Source organism: Polistes dominula, unplaced genomic scaffold, assembly GCF_049000335.1.
Source record: "Polistes dominula isolate Pdom_NZ unplaced genomic scaffold, Pdom_raw_medaka contig_26, whole genome shotgun sequence".
Taxonomy (NCBI): domain Eukaryota; kingdom Metazoa; phylum Arthropoda; class Insecta; order Hymenoptera; family Vespidae; genus Polistes; species Polistes dominula.
In genome coordinates this window covers 603,020-628,096 of record NW_028300939.1, presented here as the reverse complement: position 1 = coordinate 628,096, position 25,077 = coordinate 603,020, and the positions used below count along the sequence as shown (strand labels likewise).

The 25,077-nt window shown below is 29.0% G+C and overlaps 1 protein-coding gene and 2 long non-coding RNA genes across 7 annotated transcripts; 1 reads left to right on the top strand and 2 right to left on the bottom strand.

Annotated features, from left to right (window-relative positions):
• Positions 1 to 6: 6 nt before the first annotated feature.
• LOC149032852 (uncharacterized) lies at positions 7 to 1,928 on the bottom strand. Its single transcript, XR_016176191.1, has 4 exons — positions 1,219 to 1,928; positions 909 to 1,069; positions 683 to 770; positions 7 to 530 (listed from the first exon to the last, which is right to left on the bottom strand). It is a non-coding gene; the product is annotated as an uncharacterized LOC149032852 (long non-coding RNA).
• Positions 1,929 to 8,463: 6,535 nt separating this feature from the next.
• LOC149032851 (uncharacterized) lies at positions 8,464 to 10,388 on the top strand. Its single transcript, XR_016176190.1, has 4 exons — positions 8,464 to 9,173; positions 9,323 to 9,483; positions 9,622 to 9,709; positions 9,862 to 10,388. It is a non-coding gene; the product is annotated as an uncharacterized LOC149032851 (long non-coding RNA).
• Positions 10,389 to 15,366: 4,978 nt separating this feature from the next.
• LOC107073246 (uncharacterized) lies at positions 15,367 to 24,057 on the bottom strand. 5 transcript variants are annotated; one of them, XM_089171437.1, is made up of 10 exons: positions 23,967 to 24,057; positions 23,587 to 23,651; positions 22,815 to 23,440; positions 22,543 to 22,732; positions 21,319 to 21,467; positions 18,863 to 19,143; positions 18,561 to 18,792; positions 18,295 to 18,487; positions 17,692 to 18,162; positions 15,367 to 17,614 (listed from the first exon to the last, which is right to left on the bottom strand). In XM_089171437.1, exons 2-10 carry the CDS (start codon positions 23,588 to 23,590, stop codon positions 15,405 to 15,407), a joined length of 4,356 nt encoding a protein of 1,451 aa, XP_089027563.1. In that variant the 5' UTR covers positions 23,591 to 23,651; positions 23,967 to 24,057; the 3' UTR covers positions 15,367 to 15,404. The 5 variants fall into 5 exon arrangements, with proteins under 5 accessions (XP_089027563.1, XP_089027562.1, XP_089027564.1 ...); XM_089171436.1 differs by lacking the exon at positions 23,967 to 24,057 and adding an exon at positions 23,747 to 23,935; XM_089171438.1 differs by lacking the exon at positions 23,967 to 24,057 and adding an exon at positions 23,803 to 23,931.
• Positions 24,058 to 25,077: the final 1,020 nt, after the last annotated feature.

Below are 25,077 nucleotides of genomic sequence, written 5' to 3'. Positions count from 1 at the left end.
TGACGATGTATAAAATAAAATTAAATAAAAAGTCTGAAAAGCTGAAACATACTAAAGACTATATTACAATATTTCCTGTAAATCATTTCTGAAGGCAGGGCACACATTAAAACCATTGAATATTTTTGATAGAATGGTATTCAAGTTATTAAATATTTGTAAAATTGATCAAAGTATGTAATGTTAGTATAAATATTAATTAAAAATCTTTAAAGTTGTCTAAATAAAACAGTAATTGTATCAGCAAACGCAATAAAGAGTAACATAAAAAATAAACCAGTTTTTATACCATTCTATGCAATGAAAAGCTTTTTAAACTATTAAAATCAAAATGATAACGTTAGAAATAAAATTATTAAATAATTTAATACGTCTCTTTTTCGTTTATGTTGTCTCGTCGAAGGATAGAAAACGAATACGAGATACGTTGCTACGTAACCTTGGTAGAGGAGATCTTGGGAATGTCGAACGCTCGGCTATTATACCTATGTTATCGGCTGTTTACGTTTTGTCGTCGACTCGAGAAATACCTACAAATATAAATACACATTTATATAGTAGCTTATATGTCGAGTGTATTGTTTTCTTATTCTTCCTCTCTCTCTCACACTCCTTCTCTCTCACTCATTCTGTAGTATTTCTATATGCTTATATGCTTATACTTAAAAAATATAATGCTCACCTCGCCGTATATGGAGTAGATAAAAAAAGTTGCCACAAGATTAAAAGGTTAGTGAATTCGTGTTGCAACTCTCCCCATGCTCAGAAAGCTAAAAAAAAAGTAAAATATGAAAAAACTCACGTATCAAAATTATGCATGTAGTATGCATTTGATATATAACATTCGTTATATATCATTTAATATATAACAGGAAGGTGTACATTAAAATATTAATTGAAACAATTACCTGAAATTAACGGGATAACCAAATCCGCTGCAACAAGTATACAGATCGCAGATTAAAAAATTCGAAAGATTCGCCATATTGCAGTGCATAAAGCAGGCGCGTAAGACTGGCGCGAAAATACTGCATGCGCGAAAATGATGCGCAGTATGTCTTCCTTCCACCTATATTAAAGAAAAATTTTGAATGATTAAAAATACAATATAGAAGCATAAAAATTGTCAAAATATACTCAAAAAATCAAAATTGATCCTTATATCCTTTATATATTATAATAGAAAGGTGTAAACCTTACAAAATATCTATTAATTACCTGATCTTAACGGGACGATGACACACCGATGTGTTCTCCACGAAAGACGCCATGAAACTGAAGAATTCGGACGAAAGCTTGGCCGTGATTGGCTAATTCATTTTTTTGAACAAGAAAAGGGTCATCACGGCTTCTTACACGGACAGAATCTGACCTTCCTCATGACCACGCTGGTCAAACTACATATGATAATTTATTTATTAAATAAATTAAAAATCATTTCTATTTTTCTAATAAATGTACACAATACTTAAAAATATTCTAAAAATAATGAATAGAATAAAGACAATGTAGACATTAAGAGATCTTTGTCGTTTTGCACAAATAAACAAAATCGTATAGAAGACAATTGTCGATAGAAAAATGTCTAATATGAAATGCAGCATATGAAAGAATAAATTCCCAAAATCTGTAACGATAAAGAATCCTCACAATTGAAATACTTTCACAGATGCATAATTGTTTTAAAAATATTTACAATAACGTCTATACACGATTCACACACGAAGATTATTCCACATGATTTTCTATGCTATAAGATACTACATTCTCTTTATTCTATTCATTATTTTTAGAATAATTATAAATAACGTGTACATTTTATTTGTAATCGAAAAAAGAAACACAAATTTATAACATATCAAAATTGTTTTCTATTTAATGTATGTTAAAACATATGAAATGTTTAAACCAATGTATATGCACAGAAACAATCTGAAATGCAATTAGAGAATATTAGAATGATAAAATAATTGTTAAATAATTAATATAAGTGCATTTTGTTATCTAATAACTTATTACATATGATCTATGTACCTTTCCCTTCAAGATTCACCTTTTAACTGAGACATTATCCTCTATAAAAATACTTTTATTTCAATTTTGTTTAGGTTATTTTCCAAATCTGCCCATATATGAAACGCAAATAACATTCGAAATAAACAGAATTTCAGATTTTAATTCTCTTATTTTTACACTCTTTTCACTCTTCACAAGACTTTACACACTTTAATTGTAAACATTACAAAAATAATGAATAAAATAAAAAAAGAATACATAATAAGAACATTATCTCATTGCATACGAGAAAATAATCATGTAGAAGAGAAACTTTTTCAAAGAAATTTGTCAAACAATTGACAATCTATCGCTTGCCACACGTATAAAATTAAATCTTTATCATAAAGGCGAGTTTTTACGTTAAAGAAACAAATTATAGGGACTTTTCTATTGTTGGCAAGCGATAGATTGTCAATTGTTTTACAAATTTCTTTGACAAGATTTCTGTTCTACATGATTATTTTCTCGTGAGCAATGAGATAATGTTTATATTATGCACTCTTTTTATTGTATTCATTATTTTTATAATGATTACAAGTTACATGTGTATTTAATAAAAATAGTAATAACATGTAGAGAGTTATAATGTTAATCTCTGTTTAATTGGAATGTTTTATTTTGTTACATACATGGGCAACATTTGGAAAACAACATAACCAACATTGAATAAAAGCATTTTTATAGAGGATAATGTCTCAGTTAAAAGGTGAATCTTGAAGGGAAAGGTACATAGATCATATGTAATAAGTTATTAGATAACAATATGCACTTATATTAATTATTTAACAATTATTTTATCATTCTAATGAACGGCTCAGTCTATAAATAAATTTCGAAGAGGAAGGAACTCCGAAAATATATTTCACACTTTTAAACAATTATTAATACTTCTATCGATTAATTAACAATTATTATAATATTCTTATACACTGTACTTATATTACAGGACAATTAAACACTCGAAGTCATCACTGCGCAGGAACAATAAAATAATTACGTTAGAATAGATAAAATAATAAAATCTGTACGTTATAATATTGAATTTTCTTTATTAGAATTTTAATTATCGTTGCAGAAATAATCAACATAAGAAAAATCATAAACAACTTTCTAATCAATGTTTTGTTTTAGAGAACAACAGCTCAGTCTATTAGTGCATTTCGAAGAAGAAGGTACTCCAATAATTTATCTCGTACTTTTAAACAATAATCAACACTTCTATCGATTAATTAACAATTAATATAATATTCTTATACACTGTACTTATATTACAGGACAATTAAACACTCGAAGTCATCACTGCGCATGAACAATAAATTAATCACATTAGAATAAAAATAATGTTTAAATCCGAACGTTATAATCTTGAATTGTCATTATTAGAATTATTATTACCGTTGCAGAAATAATCAACATAAGAAAAATCATAAACAACTTTCTAATCAATGTTTTGTTTTAGAGAACAACAGCTCAGTCTATTAGTGCATTTCGAAGAAGAAGGTACTCCAATAATTTATCTCGTACTTTTAAACAATAATCAACACTTCTATCGATTAATTAACAATTAATATAATATTCTTATACACTGTACTTATATTACAGGACAATTAAACACTCGAAGTCATCACTGCGCATGAACAATAAATTAATCACATTAGAATAAAAATAATGTTTAAATTCGAACGTTATAATCTTGAATTGTCATTATTAGAATTATTATTACCGTTGCAGAAATAATCAACATAAGAAAAATCATAAACAACTTTCTAATTAATGTTTTGTTTTAGAGAACAATGGGTCAGTTTGCAAGTGAATTTCGAAGAGGAAGGTACTCCAATAATATATCTCGTACTTTTAAACAATAATTAATACTTCTATCGATTAATTAACTATTAATATAATATTCTTATACACTGTACTTATATTACAGGACAATTAAACACTTGAAGTCATCACTGCGCAGGAACAATAAAATAATTACGTTAGAATAGATAAAATAATAAGATCTGTACGTTATAATATTGAATTTTCTTTATTAGAATTTTAATTACCGTTGCAGAAATAATCAACATAAGAAAAATCATAAACAACTTTCTAATCAATGTTTTGTTTTAGAGAACAACAGCTCAGTCTATTAGTGCATTTCGAAGAAGAAGGTACTCCAATAATTTATCTCATACTTTTAAACAATAATCGACACTTCTATCGATTAATTAACAATTAATATAATATTCTTATACATTGTACTTATATTACAGGACAATTAAACACTCGAAGTCATCACTGCGCATGAACAATAAATTAATCACATTAGAATAAAAATAATGTTTAAATTCGAACGTTATAATCTTGAATTGTCATTATTAGAATTATTATTACCGTTGCAGAAATAATCAACATAAGAAAAATCATAAACAACTTTCTAATTAATGTTTTGTTTTAGAGAACAATGGGTCAGTTTGCAAGTGAATTTCGAAGAGGAAGGTACTCCAATAATATATCTCGTACTTTTAAACAATAATTAATACTTCTATCGATTAATTAACTATTAATATAATATTCTTATACACTGTACTTATATTACAGGACAATTAAACACTTGAAGTCATCACTGCGCAGGAACAATAAAATAATTACGTTAGAATAGATAAAATAATAAGATCTGTACGTTATAATATTGAATTTTCTTTATTAGAATTTTAATTACCGTTGCAGAAATAATCAACATAAGAAAAATCATAAACAACTTTCTAATCAATGTTTTGTTTTAGAGAACAACAGCTCAGTCTATTAGTGCATTTCGAAGAAGAAGGTACTCCAATAATTTATCTCATACTTTTAAACAATAATCGACACTTCTATCGATTAATTAACAATTAATATAATATTCTTATACATTGTACTTATATTACAGGACAATTAAACACTCGAAGTCATCACTGCGCATGAACAATAAATTAATCACATTAGAATAAAAATAATGTTTAAATTCGAACGTTATAATCTTGAATTGTCATTATTAGAATTATTATTACCGTTGCAGAAATAATCAACATAAGAAAAATCATAAACAACTTTCTAATCAATGTTTTGTTTTAGAGAACAACAGCTCAGTCTATTAGTGCATTTCGAAGAAGAAGGTACTCCAATAATTTATCTCGTACTTTTAAACAATAATCAACACTTCTATCGATTAATTAACAATTAATATAATATTCTTATACACTGTACTTATATTACAGGACAATTAAACACTTGAAGTCATCACTGCGCATGAACAATAAATTAATCACATTAGAATAAAAATAATGTTTAAATCCGAACGTTATAATCTTGAATTGTCATTATTAGAATTATTATTACCGTTGCAGAAATAATCAACATAAGAAAAATCATAAACAACTTTCTAATCAATGTTTTGTTTTAGAGAACAACAGCTCAGTCTATTAGTGCATTTCGAAGAAGAAGGTACTCCAATAATTTATCTCGTACTTTTAAACAATAATCGACACTTCTATCGATTAATTAACAATTAATATAATATTCTTATACACTGTACTTATATTACAGGACAATTAAACACTCGAAGTCATCACTGCGCATGAACAATAAATTAATCACATTAGAATAAAAATAATGTTTAAATCCGAACGTTATAATCTTGAATTGTCATTATTAGAATTATTATTACCGTTGCAGAAATAATCAACATAAGAAAAATCATAAACAACTTTCTAATTAATGTTTTGTTTTAGAGAACAATGGGTCAGTCTGCAAGTGAAATTCGAAGAGGAAGGTACTCCAAAAATATATCTCGTACTTTTAAACAATAATTAATACTTCTATCGATTAATTAACTATTAATATAATATTCTTATACACTGTACTTATATTACAGGACAATTAAACACTTGAAGTCATCACTGCGCAGGAACAATAAAATAATTACGTTAGAATAGATAAAATAATAAAATCTGTACGTTATAATCTTGAATTGTCATTATTAGAATTATTATTACCGTTGCAGAAATAATCAACATAAGAAAAATCATAAACAACTTTCTAATTAATGTTTTGTTTTAGAGAACAATGGGTCAGTCTGCAAGTGAATTTCGAAGAGGAAGGTACTCCAATAATATATCTCGTACTTTTAAACAATAATTAATACTTCTATCGATTAATTAATAATTAATATTATATTCTTATACACTGTACTTATATTACAGGACAATTAAACACTTGAAGTCATCACTGCGCAGGAACAATAAAATAATTACGTTAGAATAGATAAAATAATAAAATCTGTACGTTATAATATTGAATTTTCTTTATTAGAATTTTAATTACCGTTGCACACATGATCAACATATATGAAGTCATATAAACAACTTTCTAATCAATGTTTTGTTTTAGAGAACAACAGCTCAGTCTATTAGTGCATTTCGAAGAGGAAGGTACTCCGAAAATATATTCCGTACTTTTAAATAATAATCGATACTTCTATCGATTGTTTAACAATTATTTCATTATTCTAATACACGCTAATTGTATTTCAGATTATTTCAACGCATATACATTGGTTTAAACGTTACATACACATTAACGTACTTTGAATAGAAAATCATTTTATTTTGAATTTATTTTTTCAGTTTATCAGATGGTTGTCTTCAACTTGAATGCGTTCCTGGACTGGAAGGTAATATAAAATACTCCAATTAATTACATTGCAAATAAAATTGTATTAATATTCATTAAAATTTCTGTTTCAGAAGCGGTTTAATGGGTAGCGGGTAAATTTTTTGTTCGTAAAGGGTGGTACCATTTACAATAAAGAATTTACTTCAGGGATGCGACCCTGCCCACGCGAGCCATGATTCTATCTTACTCCCAAGGATAGAATCATGTTCATTTAACTTTTAAGCTGGAACTACCGTCCTTTTTTTTTCTTTTTTTCTTTTTTGGCTTTTTGATATGCATTGATAGATATGCATTTAGCATGGGAAACTGAAGCTTCATTGTAAGGGAAGGCATCTTCCGCTAATTGTTAGACGGACCCAAGGATTCATTTCTGTAAGTTCGCAATAGTATACGGTGTTGGACTGAACATTTAGTGTAGGTTTCTCCTAAATTTAGAGTCAGTGGACTAGTCCAATCGGGGGGAAACCACTTTAAAAAAAAATCGTGAAAAGTTCCGCTTTAAAAGTTATACCCATCCCCCCTTTTTTCCTATCCCTTTTATGTTTTAACTCTTTTTTATCCCTTTGTTTTCTGTTGCAGATTGGACTATGGTAAGGAAACGACCACAGGTGGACCAAAGGAGGACCAAAAAGGAACAAGAAGTGGACTTGGTAATGTAAGATAGTATAAAATAATTATTTGTATAAATAAAATGAAAATTTGTATCTTTATATAATTCTCTTTGTAGCATTGCACATGTGTGATCATTATTTTTAATGTATTTTCTTTATTTATAGATTCCATGGTACAACTTATAATTGTATACTCCTTTTAATTATTATACTTTATTTTATGGAGATTGAAAATTATGTATATAAATGTATATAGATTGTATTTCTATAAGTTGAAGTTATTTTAGGGTGTGTTAGTTTTAAGTATCATCGATGATTTTATTGAATTTCTTTTCAAATTACTCTCCTTGTCTTTCATTTTGTATTTTTTAATATTGAAATTTTTCTCTGGTATTTTCGATAATAATTTTAACGATTTTTTGAATGGTACTCTTATGGTGGGGCCTAAGAGTTAGATTCATTCCTTTGAATTATATTCGGATGTGAGCATCTTTAGGATGCACATCCCTCTTGGGTCTTCAGAAGCGGTTACCTCCTCGTGGTTAGACCTGGGCAATGGTATTTTACTTTCCATGTAATGTTTAACATATTTTGATATGTTTTACATTTCATTGCAAATAAAATCCAGCCAAAGACCGCTTACCATAAACATTATAATTGTAATTAGTTTCTGTAATTTTCCAATGAACATATTTTTATTCCTTTCCTTGGCTCCTTCTATCCATTTCATCTCCAGAAACTAATTACCTTATAATGTTTTTTAATAACTTTTATAATGTTACAGGCATTACACCGATAAAACAAGAAATCTTTTATTGTAATATTTATTTTATTTAATTTCAGGATAAAATTATTTTTGTTATAATGCATATTTTATTTTTTAAAGCAGGTTTCTACTATCTCACAATATAATAACCTAAACAAAATTGAAATAAAAGTATTTTTATAGAGGATAATGTCTCAGTTAAAAGGTGAATCTTGAAGGGAAAGGTACATAGATCATATGTAATAAGTTATTAGATAACAAAATGCACTTATATTAATTATTTAACAATTATTTTATCATTCTAATATTCTCTAATTGCATTTCAGATTGTTTCTGTGCATATACATTGGTTTAAACATTTCATATGTTTTAACATACATTAAATAGAAAACAATTTTGATATGTTATAAATTTGTGTTTCTTTTTTCGATTACAAATAAAATGTACACGTTATTTATAATTATTCTAAAAATAATGAATAGAATAAAGAGAATGTAGTATCTTATAGCATAGAAAATCATGTGGAATAATCTTCGTGTGTGAATCGTGTATAGACGTTATTGTAAATATTTTTAAAACAATTATGCATCTGTGAAAGTATTTCAATTGTGAGGATTCTTTATCGTTACAGATTTTGGGAATTTATTCTTTCATATGCTGCATTTCATATTAGACATTTTTCTATCGACAATTGTCTTCTATACGATTTTGTTTATTTGTGCAAAACGACAAAGATCTCTTAATGTCTACATTGTCTTTATTCTATTCATTATTTTTAGAATATTTTTAAGTATTGTGTACATTTATTAGAAAAATAGAAATGATTTTTAATTTATTTAATAAATAAATTATCATATGTAGTTTGACCAGCGTGGTCATGAGGAAGGTCAGATTCTGTCCGTGTAAGAAGCCGTGATGACCCTTTTCTTGTTCAAAAAAATGAATTAGCCAATCACGGCCAAGCTTTCGTCCGAATTCTTCAGTTTCATGGCGTCTTTCGTGGAGAACACATCGGTGTGTCATCGTCCCGTTAAGATCAGGTAATTAATAGATATTTTGTAAGGTTTACACCTTTCTATTATAATATATAAAGGATATAAGGATCAATTTTGATTTTTTGAGTATATTTTGACAATTTTTATGCTTCTATATTGTATTTTTAATCATTCAAAATTTTTCTTTAATATAGGTGGAAGGAAGACATACTGCGCATCATTTTCGCGCATGCAGTATTTTCGCGCCAGTCTTACGCGCCTGCTTTATGCACTGCAATATGGCGAATCTTTCGAATTTTTTAATCTGCGATCTGTATACTTGTTGCAGCGGATTTGGTTATCCCGTTAATTTCAGGTAATTGTTTCAATTAATATTTTAATGTACACCTTCCTGTTATATATTAAATGATATATAACGAATGTTATATATCAAATGCATACTACATGCATAATTTTGATACGTGAGTTTTTTCATATTTTACTTTTTTTTTAGCTTTCTGAGCATGGGGAGAGTTGCAACACGAATTCACTAACCTTTTAATCTTGTGGCAACTTTTTTTATCTACTCCATATACGGCGAGGTGAGCATTATATTTTTTAAGTATAAGCATATAAGCATATAGAAATACTACAGAATGAGTGAGAGAGAAGGAGTGTGAGAGAGAGAGGAAGAATAAGAAAACAATACACTCGACATATAAGCTACTATATAAATGTGTATTTATATTTGTAGGTATTTCTCGAGTCGACGACAAAACGTAAACAGCCGATAACATAGGTATAATAGCCGAGCGTTCGACATTCCCAAGATCTCCTCTACCAAGGTTACGTAGCAACGTATCTCGTATTCGTTTTCTATCCTTCGACGAGACAACATAAACGAAAAAGAGACGTATTAAATTATTTAATAATTTTATTTCTAACGTTATCATTTTGATTTTAATAGTTTAAAAAGCTTTTCATTGCATAGAATGGTATAAAAACTGGTTTATTTTTTATGTTACTCTTTATTGCGTTTGCTGATACAATTACTGTTTTATTTAGACAACTTTAAAGATTTTTAATTAATATTTATACTAACATTACATACTTTGATCAATTTTACAAATATTTAATAACTTGAATACCATTCTATCAAAAATATTCAATGGTTTTAATGTGTGCCCTGCCTTCAGAAATGATTTACAGGAAATATTGTAATATAGTCTTTAGTATGTTTCAGCTTTTCAGACTTTTTATTTAATTTTATTTTATACATCGTCATCCTAAGAGTAGGATACCCATCCTGCAGTCATCAACGAAGACTAAAAGTAAGTATATTTTACTATCAAACATTTCTATGATAATTTCAATTGATTTTTATTACAACAATGATCTTAATTGTTCTTTTTCTTTTTCTGTTTCAGAAAATCATTGCAATCGAGCGCGTAGGCAATGAGGTTCTCGTGTGTTGCATCGTGTTAAAATAAAATATAAAAAAGTCGACAAGTAGATTCAGTGTTGATCGTCGCATGTTAAAGTTTCGTTTGCTCGGTTAAGAAACTCGCAAGTTTCTTTTATTAAGTTTAAACGTGTGTTCATCGTCATCCTAAGGGTAGGATACCCATCCTGCATTCATCCTGCATCCATCAAAGTGAGTATATTTTTCTATTAAACATTTTCTCAATAACTATAATAATTTTTATATAACAACAATTTATATTATTTTGTTTTTATTTGTGTTTCAGATCATCGTTGGAATGGTATTCACATTTTATTAATTAAATTCATTTAGAAATTCGTTTAACACTAGATTTGTTCACTATTGTTTTGTTCACTATTTTTTTAAAAATTTACAAACATTGTTTAAATGAAAAAGTTGGTAGAGGAGAGGAATTAATATTTATGCATATTTCATTACAGCATTAAAAATTAATATATATTTTTAAAAAATATTCTATTTTAAAAGTAATTAAATTTAAATTTTATTAAATTACAATTAATTGAAATATTTCTATTTTATATATATGTAACAAAAAAGTTTGAAATGAATCACATTTGCTCGGTCCATAAATCTAGTGTTAATTGAATTAATTGCATTTATTATTATATATGTTTTATAGTCATTATTTGGGCATTGTCATCATTATCCTAAGGATAGGAGACCCATTGTGTATTCATCAATAAAGATTTAAAGTGAGTATATTTTTGTATTAAATAATTCCTCAAAAATTTTAATGATTATCTGTAATAGTAATGATATTAATAGTATTGTTTTTTATTTCAGTTTCAGATTGCAATAGTGCGCGAAGCAATATGTGCAGTGTTTATGGTGGTATTATCAAACTGCGTGCAATGCAGTCTTTGAATTAGTGCAGTTTAGAATCAGTGATCGGGCGAGTAATAAATTAAAATCAAACGCGAATTAGAGTCAGTGTTGTTCGTCGTATAATAAAATATCGGTTTCGCGATAAGAAACTCATCTATAGTTTCTTATTTTCGTTCATACCGCGTTTTTAGATTCACGCGAGGTGCATCACCATGGTGCAATAGAGCTGCATCTCCTTGGAATGCATTGTAAGTATTCATTTTTATTTACATTTTATTCGATTTTATTTTATATGATTTTGGATAATATTCTAGATAACTTATCGTATTGTTTTATTTTATTTTACAGATATAACCATGGATTCTCTTCCTTTCAAAGATGTTGGATGAATTCTTCGATGGATCTTCGATGGATCTTCTTCAATGGCAAATCGAGTATCGTCTTCCATGGTCAGACTACAATACTTGCTGCGAAGTAGGAGTGTTTTGGAGCCATCGCAGAACTTCTTAAACCGTGAGTTTTTATTTAAAGTCCCTCCAGTGCTCAATCATGCCGAGGATGAAAGGTCCAAATCGGCACGAGTTACTGGTTGTAATTATTTAAATAAATTATTGACGAGCACATGAGTAATTCCTTTTTAGGAGTTACTCATGAAAATTGTATATTTTATTATATGTTTTATTGTATGTTTTATTATTAGTTCAGGATAGGTTTTCTTGTCTCATCGGTTAAATTCATTTAATTCATAATGCAATTAATAAATGCACTCTCTTTTTTATTACGTTTATAAAAGCATGTAATAAATGTCTTACATGCATTGCTACGTACATAGTTTATCTAATCGAAATTAATTTTGATATATCAATACTTTGATATTTTAAATAAATGAGCAAGAAGACAAACTTATTCGCGACGGATAGACTTTGGCAGTTAAGTGGTGGCTCAAAGCCCAGTTCTTTCATTAGAACAGCCAACTTAATGAAAGGAGTCGTCCGAGGTTTGCAAAAAATATCCATCATTATTGTAGAGTCTTTTAATACAACCTTACCTCGAAGCTATAATTGTTTCATATGGGGTAACTTTTTTTTTCATTCGCTTGTTTAAGTCATTATTCACCAAATGACTTGTAGAGTCCTTAGTCGCTTAGATGAATTTTTATTAAAATCTTTTGATATATTTATATATGTGTTAATCATATTTTTTAGATCAGGATTTTCAGCTTCTAATATACTAATCTCCCGTTTCTCCCCCCATACTTTCTGCGTTCTCATCTATGCGTGTGCCCAGGTGTTACACGTATAGGTGAGAAACAGTTAGCGTGGGTTTAGTTTTAGTTTTTTCCCCTATTGGCGGCTGTTATTGTGCTAGTGATTGCACGATGTACTTTACACCTGTGTGTGCGTATTAGGTAGTGTGTATTGTACATCGTTTCGCGATATTTTTTATTCATTTAATACATTATTAAATACTCAAAGCACTACTTTCTCATATCACGTTTCTGTGTATTCTTATATTTATATTAAATATTTCTAATTTGTTTGATAATCTCGTTTGCATAGTAGAGTTACTGCATTTATTTGTGGAAACTTTGATATACTTGTATATTACTAGTATGCATATATATACTAGTGTATACTTGTATTTTTGCTTTAGTTTTTTATGCAATAATCATTAGCCTTGGCAGTCGATTACAGCAAAATACGTACGTATACCCATTAGCATATAAGTTTAGAAAACGTGGTTGAACTAGGGTGTCGGAGGTGCCCCGGGGCATGCTCTCTAGTGTAGGCTTTTGCACCCTGGTGGTATGTGTGAGAACCGTGGAGTGAGTGGGTGGGTATGTATGGTTTTTCTTAAAATGGGTAAAAATATGGGTAATAGGCAGGCAGGTAGCATACTTCTCTGAATGAATGTGAAAACTTTAATTTTAAGTAGGTAGGATCCAGGAAAGGCATTAGACTTCTTGCTTCCACTCCGGAGTGGAAATTCCGCCTCCTGGTTTATACAGAATTGTTACAAAATTTGATCATCTCATTCTATATTATGTTTGATTTGTTAATTTATTTTGTAACTATTCTGTGATCTTTATTATGTATCATGATTCAAAGGTATTTGCAACCATTTGAAAAATTTATTTCTACTTCGATTTTATCTCGAACGAGATAGAGTCGAATCAAATTCGCAAATTCTTTGATGCATTTGATACTTAGTTTTAAGTATTTCAGGATTAGCACTACGCACTATCGCGATTTTATCTTGCAGCTGGAAATATTTCATATAAATAAATATAACAAAGTATTGCAAGAAAATGCATTGCATTTATTGCACTTTTTATTTCAATTCCATTTTATTACTCGACGTTAAAAGTGCGAAGTGTTATTAGGTCATCGAGGGAAATTATTATCTGCTTGGACATTCGATTAAATATTCTCGTGTATGATCAATGAACTCCAAGTTCATTGATGGTCCACGAGCTAGACAAGTGTACGGGAAATGTAAATTAATTTTTTAATATAATTGAGAATTAGAATCATAACAAAATACGAGTTCATTTGCAAAATTAGTATGAAAGATCTTATCTTGCTCGCACGTAGGAAATGTCCAAATGCAGTTTTCATGGAATGAAGAAAGAAGAGGCTTAATGCCGAAGAGGCCCCCACTTAATTGTGGCTCAAGAGGGCAACTACAGGCTATTGAGTTATTTTCAAAGGTTCAACAGCAAGTTTGAACCTTTAGAGAATAGCTCTCTAGTCATATTTTATATTTTATTGTTTTACTTTTTTGCTCGTCATTAATTTCTAGTTGTAATTGGAGATGATGGACCATTCCATCTCCTTGGGACACCAAATGCGTGTCTATATCGTCAAAAAGATGCATACGTGTTTAGTTAGTTCGAGTCAAAATATTTAAATTTCCTTTTTATTACATTTTGAAACATAATTATCGTCTTTTTAATATTAAACTAATCTCTCTTTTTTTTTTTCGTCTTTAAGATTTTTCACTTTGATCGCAATTGAATTATTAAATTTGTAATTTTTTCTTTTCTATATAATGCAGTTTAAAAAAGTATTAGTTATAATAATTAATAGTTATTATTTTCTCTAGTAAATTAATATTTGTACTTTTACTTTTTTTTTATTGTTTTGTAAATGTCAAATCACGCGTTTAAATTCAATTTTATTGCAACTTTAAATAGAGTTTTTATAAAAAGTAAATAGGGAATTCAATTTGAAAAGTGCATCTGCAAATTGGACGATTCATATGTCAGGCTATTGTATCTCACTTGATTCTATAATTAATATAGTTTTCTTTTTGTTACAGGTGATCATCGTTGGATTTAACAACAAACCTTTGGGATCTTTTACTATTTTAATTCCTAAAATTGTTTCATTTTGAATATATGCATGTATAATGGCATTTCTGAAGGCACACACAAATTTTTTCACTTTGACAATTGAATATAATTATTTAATATTCTATTACAGTATAACTATACTATATATTCTATTACAGGATACATCATATAATATCATATACTATCATAGAATATTGTATTCTTTGACAGTATTGTACCATCATCGCGTTAATTATCTACTATCGCCCACTTTTGGTAAGTGTATAACTAAGAGTAATAACTAAAATGAATCTGGTTAGGTAAAATGTTAACTTGAGAGCTTTTATGTACTTCGGTATTCCTTGTTGATAATGAAATATCTACTATACCTACGAAATGCGTTCACGTCTGGATATCCCTCGGTTCTGAATGTCATACTTGAATATCGACTAGTTCATTCGCGAGAGTTTTATTCATTTTGAAAATATTTATAACATTTTTATGTTACTATTTAACATACATATATAATATTTTATAAATATTTAATTCTAATAATTGTAATTTAAAGAAAAAGACAAAAAAAGAATTGTTAAAAAATATTCTTCTTTTGATCACCGTTATTGGTTTTTTTTTTTTAATCTCTATATTCCCTTGGAGGAGTTCTGTCATTCTGACTTCTCAAGAATGATTCGCACTCAGACTGATTTTTCGCCGTTTTGAAAGGGTTAAAGTGATCCGTTGTAGAAGAACGCTGAGCTTGTAAATTTAATACAGGCTGCTGTTGCCATGACATTCCTAAAGTGTTTTTACTGTGGAAAGCAGGAGATTGCGATTTTTTTGAAATATCCATCCAACGTTCATCTCTTTGATTTTGATTATTATTGCTTTCCCAAAGAGATTTGGAAGTTCCGGCAGATTGTCCTTTGTTTTGCCAATTATCTTTTTGATTAGACCATGAGTCTATCATTTCGTGTTCTCTTTCCCAACTTGATGAGATTCTTGGTTCGGACGAATGTAAAGGGCCAATTGATTTACGAATTATGTACCATCGTTTTTCCTTTTGACTAATACTATTATCGTCACTCCATGGATCTATTGCATCTTCCGGAAGATCGTCCCAATCATCTTTATCTCCTTTATGATCCCTAACATCCATATTAATTCGTAGACCTGTCCATCTGCTCTTATTTTTATCCATCAAGGATTCTTCTCTGCTACTGAAACTTTCCTTTCCTTGAATACCCCAATTATCGTTATTTAGTGATAAGCTCGAAGATCCTGACCACCTATTATCGAAATTTGTAGTCCAGGCATCCTTTGAACCTTGCATCACTGATGATGGTTTAGTATTCCACATATCTTCTCCAACAGAAATTCTCACATTATCTTGAGAAGAGTTTTTAATATTCCACTTATCTTGAGTTACAGTACTATTACGATATCTATTAACATTAGAAGCTTGTTGGTTCCCATTTGAATTAGAAGATTGTCTTTCATCACACCACGATTTATTGGGTATTTTATTACTAGGATGCGGAGTACTTTGTTCAATGGCACCACGACTTGGTATATCCCATTCGTCAGGTGGTGTGTTATGACGGTTTAAGTCGTACATAGGATTCGAAACGACTCGAAATGATGATTCCACTCGCATAGGAGATTGCTGTCTTTCTTGATACAGTAGTATATCTTGATATATTGCTTGCGGATCAAGACTTGACGAATGTATCCTCCTTCCAGATGACGATAAATAATGTATTTTTTCTATAGCTTCTTGATTTCTTATAGGAGACATTTCTTTTCTTGGTGATGTCATAGAAGCTCTCATTGAAGACGTGTATTGTTTTGGTGGTGACATATGTCTTCTGGGTGATACTTGATGCATCAATGGAGAAAATGCACGTCTAGGTGGTGTTAAAGTACGTCTTGATCCTGATATTGAACGATTTGATGGAGAATAAGAACGATCTATTAAAGTATTATGCGATCTGAAGGGAGAAATTGGACGCCTAAGAGGAGAAATATGTTTTCTAGGAGGAGAAAGTGGTCGCCTTGGTGGAGATAAGAGTGGACGTTTCGGTGAAAATCGTCTTGAAGGAGATAAGCGATGTCTTAGAGGAGATGTATGCTTCCTCATAGGTGACGGTGTTCGTTTCCTTGTACTGCTAGATTTACACCAGCAAGGTTTATCAAAATCTTTGTTTTTATTCCAAGAGATTTCATCAAAATTATGTTTACGACAATCTGATCCATGATAATGTTCTGATGATTTTCGTAAAGATCTATTCAATATAGGTGTATCATTGTTTAATGGTACGAACAAATTTGGTTTTATTGGGTCTATGTTTTTATATTTTCTATACATTGGTTTTATTACTTTTTCTTTATCAATTTCTAGAAATTTTTCATTTTCCTTAGTTATTAAAATGTCTTTCGTTCCTATTTCTTGTATATAACGACCCTTAAGTAACGGATCAGATTGATTATCTTTTATGTCAGTTGAATGTCCAGTTGTATCAGGTGGTGCAATACGATCCCAAACTGAACGTGGTAGTTGACTCTGAAGTCTGTTCGTTTGTTCAAGAACCATATTCAACATATCTTGTAATTCTTTAGCAGTTGTTATATCTACCGCAGCAGAAGATCCACTTAATTTTTCTTTCGCTGCATCTAAGATAGCTTGCTGTTCTTTTACTTTATTTATAATTTCAGGGTCAATGCGATTATTTGACAACTTTTTTCGTAGATCTATTCGATCAATGTTTTCTCGTACCTTTTTTTCATTCATAGGATTAATACGAAGTTCAGAACCTTCCTCTACTTTACTCTTTCTTCTTGACCAATCTAGTAATATATAATAAGTTATGTTAATTTATAATTTATACATTTAGATATTTACACATTATGATTTAAATACTTACCACCTCTGCGTGACTTCTTGGCAACAGTTTTATCTGACTTTCTGTCGAATTTTTTTGCTGGACCTTCATTTCTTTCTGGCGAATGAAGACGTTTTCCTCTTAATTTTGCTTTAGAACGATTAAATCTCGTCTTCTTATCAACTAATTTTTGTTGGTTTATTTTTCTCTTATTAAATAAAGAAGCTGCTAGTTCAGTATTGTTGCTGGAACTTGTTTCTTGTAATGCTCCAAGAAACAATAATTGATTATACATAGGTTGTCGTTCCATTAAAATTACTATTTCAAAATGTGGGCCAATTGGTAATGTATCGACTAGATATGCTTTTACAGGTATAAATGGATTTCCCATGTTTCGATTACCAGGTCTAACCAATTCTATTATAGCACGTACAGTTTGTTTTGTCAATGTAGTTATCATTACTAATCGCTTCAGTGAAAATATTTTTCGTAGGCATATCATAAGATCGGTTGCTATAAATGCATAAACACAATGATAATATAGTATTGAATTGTTTTTAAGTATTTTATGAATATGAGAACAATATATATTATTTAAAAAATCTACACAGATCATTTGAAATAAAACTAATCAAATCTACACACCTCGTCCAACATTGGTACTTGTATTAATGATAGCAGAAGCTTTGCAATTTCTTAATACATTAGTGATTACATTTGTAACTTCAGATGAAGAACCCACTATAAAAGAAGCATTATTTATATTATTCAATTCGCATGTCATTTCTGCTTCTTCAATTTGTGATAATGAATCAACTCCTATAACTTTTCGACATTTCTGTAAAGAAATAAATCTCTATTGAGATATCACTTACATATTTTTTATACAAGGATTAATTTCAAATACTTACAGATGCTATCATTAATCCAATCAAACCAAATCCACATCCAACTTCAAGAACTGTTGTTTTCAATGTAGGTTCTAATAATTCTATTACAGTTTTTGCTACGTTCTCTGCACCTACAGGGTTAGTCCAAAAATTCGTTTTGGGAGCTAATTGTACTTTAATACCTCCGACAACTTCGTCTAAAACTTCCGATCCTACCACAAATGTTGTATTCGAGGCAACTGTATCATTAGATCTATACAAAAAATACTTACATTGAGTACAATTTTAGTAAATATACTTAATATATAACATTTTTTTCTTACTTATTAAATATAGTTTCACAGTAGATAGATTTAACATTGCAATTTTCTCCAGGCCCAGATTCATATACTTGTTTCAAATGATCCATGGTACTCCGACTAATATTTTTTCCGGTTACAAATAGCATAATTTCCTCTGAGCTATTACATCTTACTATGAGCCAAAGCCATCGTGGTTTTGTTTCGTTTTTCTGATCAATTTCTATGCATGTATCGCTAGAGAATTGTTCTGAGAGAAGAGCTTCATCCGCCTGTTGTGCATTTTGAAGAAAATCTTCGAATATCTATATAATAAAACATAAATTATTAAAAACAATAGTGTGCTATATAACTGTATTGTGATACAACTTAAGAATTAACATTTATGAAATAAACCATTATTTTACAAGATTATAAAATACGCACACACGCAGCACATAAATCTTCAGTATGAATTTAATTTAATTAACTAAGATATTTAAATTTTGTTATTTTTTTGATGTTTTACTTATAACATTAATCAATCCTTTTGCTACTACGGGCGACTTTAGTCGCCCTCCATAGAATGCCGCGTATTTTACATACGACGAACATATACAGTTATAAGTACATCAAATATCCCACTTTGGACGTGTAATTTCAGTGTTTTATTTCTTTTCATTAAAAATCGTTAATATCAGCAATAAAATTACTCAAAAATAAATAGCAGTTTCGATGCTGCATTCATTTATGAGTTTTGTAAAATAATATTCTTAATCAATAGTCAACTTTGCGGATGGGTTCTTCTTCTTACAGTACGATTCACATCTTTATTCTAGTCTTATTTCATTTCTTGAATACAGATAGCAGGAAAGAGCTATGATATTATATATTTTTCTTAATTACATAACTCATTCTCTTTCTCTCTCGCTCTCTGTCTCTTTTGATGCAATTATTTATTGCGTTCCATGTGTTTAATGTAATAAAAGAAGTGTTTTAGCCCTTTGCATTCGAGATCGTTTCACAGCATTTTTGGTGAATTTCTCACCACCAACTTAAAATCATTTCACACAAAAATTAAAGGATAAAATTTGCATATTTTAATATTTAATACATCTTTACTAAGATAATTTCTTAAACATTAGTCTTTGTAATTTTGTTTTGTATGATATTTCATGTAACAATTGCCGAGATGCATGCTCGGCTTTTCGAGACAAGTATCACAATAGTATGTCGTTTAAAGTCTTTTGCCAGGGTTATTTCTTTGAGGTCAGACTTTGCAATTCTTCCTAACTCCTGTTAGAATGTTATGCAGCTTTCCATTTAGGCGGATGTTTTCGGAATCAGAGGTTGAAGTCGAAGCTCGACAACACGTGTCTGACGAAAATCTATAGTCAATTACCGAACTAAGATTTTCACATACCGCAAGTGATTAAGCGGCTGTTCTCTCTGTTGTTTAGTGATTTTATAAATTTCTCCGTAGTAAGACTTCCATAATAAGGAAGAATACATACCACAGATATATCCAGTATTAGAGTCTGCCATTGTGTAAACTCTAATACCCCATTTAGTTGGTTTTTTCAGGTTGTAAGTAATAAAGGAAATTCGACCTTTGAATTTGATAGTGATCCACACAAATTTCTTCTCCCAGTGTAAAATACTTCCAAAGTTTAGAATTTATATAGTCAAGAAAGCAGCTTACTAGCTGTAAACGTGTTTCATGGACCTGCATCTTTTGTTGGGATTGTTTTTAGATGAAACATCCAAAAAATCTGGCTAAATCTGTCTCTAGTAAATTTGTTTGAATAAAAAGGAATGTAACTGACATCATTCCGTGACCAGTACTCTTGTAAATCGCATCAAATTTCCGCACCAAACCAAGTGATGAGCGAGAGTCACCTCTCGAGTGCAAAGGGTTAATAAAAACACTCCTTATTGCAACAATAGTAACAATCGTAATATTGTTACATACTCTGCGTGCAGCTGCATTTGTTGCATAATAATCTTCTATCTTGTTGATACTTCTTGACGTTGAATTTAATTTCTTTATAAGAATAATATTCAAGAATTATAATTCTATATGCAGTGTGTTTCTTGAATGTTCTTGACGAAGTAAAACAACGTGTCTATTATATTTTCATTCTTATTCATCCATTATAGTTTGTGTTTCATGTGTTGCCAATTATAAAGTTAGTTTTTATTTAATTAATTGAATGATTATACATGTACTTTAATTTCATGAATAATTAATGACTTATCGTCATTAAATTTTTGTTTTTCATTGTAGAAAAAGTTTGGCAACATCAGTTATTCGTTCTATTGCACAAAAAATCTTTGTCCTTATAAAAGGATTACTTGACTTTAAGCATTATGCAAGAAACATCCATACGCTAATATGGACTTTATCAAGAATGTTCAATCTTTTTAAATACACAATTATGTATATGCTTTTCAGAAGTTAAACGTGCTGAATTGCATTTACATAGCAAAATTAAATATACCTTGACTGCGCGTAATACAAAAGGCGGAATCTCAGGGATGGTATGTTTACTAACACCCCATGCTTCAGCTGGTTCCACCTGCCACACTTTTTCTTTACTGTGAAGAGATCCATCCCCCTTCTCTGATACCTCCACACTTATTCTGCTGCCTAAACATGCAGGTTATTTTTATCATTGAAATACTAAAAAATTCATTACACTATATTTGTCATGTTCCGATTTTCTCAATGGAATCCGTAACTAGACAGATTTATTATTAGAGTAATTCAAAATAAAATGAGTAAAAAATTTAAATTATAAATATTAAACATTATCTTCTAAATGAAGAGATTTATTATTATATTATAATAAAAAAAAAAAAAGCAGAGCAAGGTATGCTTGTGAGAGAGAAGAACAAATCTGATTTATATAAAAGTTTACAAATTAGTTTATAAACTTTTTAAATAAAAATATAATCATTTAATTTAGTACAAAGCAAAATATACGTATACAATGAGTATGAATATGGAGATACTGAAAAATGTGTAGTACTGATGTGAAGCTTATCACTTTATTAATCACATTTATTTGTGTATTGTTGTCACAATGTATTTTATGGATTTATGCTTTAACCACACAAGTATAACACTTTTTTTAAGTTATGCACTTAAAAGATGGAGCAAGTGTCGACATGTTTTTAGATTTATTAACTCATAGTTTACTACTATGAATTAGTCATATATGTTTTCAAGGAATCTTTCGTTCCATTGAAATTCAAAACAGTGTCAGCAGAGATTATTATTCTCTGGACACAAGCCCATCTATTTTCATTTTTCGCTAATTTATAGAGTAGCATAGAAATGCATATTGAATGCATTTATATCATTAACACATTGATTATTCACTGTTCTTTCACTTAACTGCTAAGGTCAATCAAAGGTAAAGAGCATAAACGATCAATGTATTAATATTACACATATGCATATATATATATGTATATTTATATTATGTATATTAATGCGAACTATTCATTTTAGCAATTTTTATAGACACAGGTGTTTAAAGTTTTTTCATACAGATGTTAGGAGCGTACTCTATACTCACAAAATAATTTAAAACTTTATTAAAGTAAATTGTAAAATTATCTAAATGAAACAACAAATGAAAAAACTCTAGACACTCTTTATATAAACAACTTTGCATAATATATTATTAATAATATTAATATACCGTTAGTATACTTACAATTAAATTTCCAACGATTAGTATGATGTTTATCTAATGGCCAACGACGTGGTGGTTCTAGTTTACATAGAGGTGATCCGTTAAGTTTTTCTGTATAATCTAGCCATGTTTTATAAGATGGATAAGAATTTTCTAAAACACGTGCTAATTTACACATTCGTTCCTTAATAGTATCTAATTTTTCAGTTAGCTGTAAGTAGTTGACATAAAGTGATAGGAGAAATAGTACGATAAGGAATTAAATACATGGTAAAAAAAATAAAACCTTTTACCTTCTTTTCATACCAATGGGTTTCTATTTTTTTGGGTATTTTTGTTTCTACGTTAGAAGGTGAAATATCTATAGGTGTGATACTTGCTTCTGTAATTTCTTTTTGATTTTTGCAGATATTATTTTCAGATAATTTTTCTGCATCAGTTTGCTTGTTTTCATTGGAATTTATAGATTCAGTAATATTTTCAGATAAACTTTCTGCTTCAGATTGCATATTGTCATTGGTATCTATAGATTCAGTAATATTTTCAGATAATTTTTCTGCTTCAGTTTGCTTGTTTTCATTGGAATTTATAGATTCAGTAATATCTTCAGATACATTTTTTGCTTCAGATTGCTTGTTTTCATTGGAATTTATAGATTCAGTAATATTTTCAGATAAACTTTCTGCTTCAGATTGCATATTGTCATTGGTATCTATAGATTCAGTAATATTTTCAGATAAACTTTTTGCTACAGACTGCTTGTTTTCATTATTAGATATTTCTGTTCCAATATAGTTTTGAGAGTCATTTTCTTCCTCAACTTCCATTTGGTTTAAATGATCAAGGGTATTTAACGTATCTTCTTCTTCCAAACATTCGTCAAGGACTTTGTAATCCTCTCCTCCTATCATAGCTGCTTCTGAAGTTTCAAAGAAATAAAATATTGTTAGGTTATTATTGAATATTATATTTGAAATGACCTATAATACGTCAAATGTATGTGAGACCTTTAAATTTTAAATAACAGAAAATAAAAACATATTGTTAAAGAAAATGTTTAATTACCCATTGCGAAACGATTTTCTTTCCTTGCGAAGTCACACGGTTACTTAAGTACGATTAATATTAAGCTAGAATAGTAAAGAATTTGTAAATAAATAAATGTTTCAAGCCTTAAACATAAATATAAGTTATCGTAATAGTTGACGTAACAAAGGATACATGCACATTATATTTCATGAAATACATTATACATATATATACATATATCAAGATTTTTACTATAAATGTTAATTTTACTAAATATAATTTCTTCTTCCATTTGCTTTTAAATACAATTATTAGAAATTATTTTATCCATAGATATTTCATCTTGTGATATTATAGAAACGAATAATAATAATAATTTTCTATATAATTAGTGTACTAGAAATTGACGTGCTTACCGGACAATGCGTATTCAGAGAATCACGTGATTATTAAAACCACATTCATGCCTTTAACGTTCATTCATTAATTACTTTTTTACGTAGTAGTATCGAATCATAGCGCACCGTAGAAACCAGCTGATTGTAGTACCATGTAAACGAAGCTTTAGATTGTATGCGTATTGTGAATGAAGCATAATAGTAGGAGCAGTAATGGCGCTCATGTTTGAATTGTCAAAGATTCATTCATTCATTCATTTATTCATTTATTTGTATTCATTAATTATATCATCGTGTTTTTATTAAGCACAAAAGTAACAGTAATTTATACTTATCACAAAATATTTTGAAAGAAATTAAATGTTTAATTAGTGTATTAATTAGTGCATAATGCTTTATGCAATCACGTTTGTAATAACATTTTTAAGATAAATAACTATAAAAATTTATTGTCATAATTGTTAGGAAAATTATATATGTAGTAATAGTACTGTATAATTGAACAAAAAACAAAATTGAAAACGTGTATTACAAATGACATTATTTTTTCTTTCTGGAAGAGTATTGTGTTCTTTATGCGCATGCATGATGTCAAAACATTTATTTAAAATTGTTTAGAACTTGAGAAATTTATTAATTTAATATATTTTGAAAAATTCAAACTAATTTTATAAGTTTTTTCTTCTTATTTAGATGAATAGATTGTATTATACGTGTAATTGGAAAACATAAAAAACAGAGAGCAATTTTTACTATTAGTTATTTATCACATAAACAAATTATTTCTAAGATTTTTCTTATTTAATAAATTTAATTCATCATTCAATTTCATATTTAACCGCCTGCGCGTAACATCTTGCGCACAAGGAATAAAATTACTTTCTCTGTCTCATTTCATGGGTGAACCTTTCACTCATAAGGATTTTGAAATATAGTACTATACTACATATATAAAAAAAAAAATTAAAAAAGAAAAGAAAACGATAAATACAGTAGTTATAAATTACATAATAATTAGAAAAGATAGTGTATATAAAATCGCAAGACACCGTAATTAAAACTCCATTGATTTCTTCCAGTAATAAACAGGTAATAAGATAGAAAAAAAAATAAAAAGGAATAATATTTG

Excerpts from the sequence above, each read along its gene's own strand:
- LOC107073246 (XM_089171437.1), bottom strand. Across the intron at positions 22,733-22,814 it reads CCCATTGGTATGAAAAGAAG|CTAACTGAAAAATTAGATAC; the intron begins GTAAAAGGTTTT and ends AACTACTTACAG. Across the intron at positions 18,163-18,294 it reads AAGTACCAATGTTGGACGAG|CAACCGATCTTATGATATGC; the intron begins GTGTGTAGATTT and ends ATGCATTTATAG.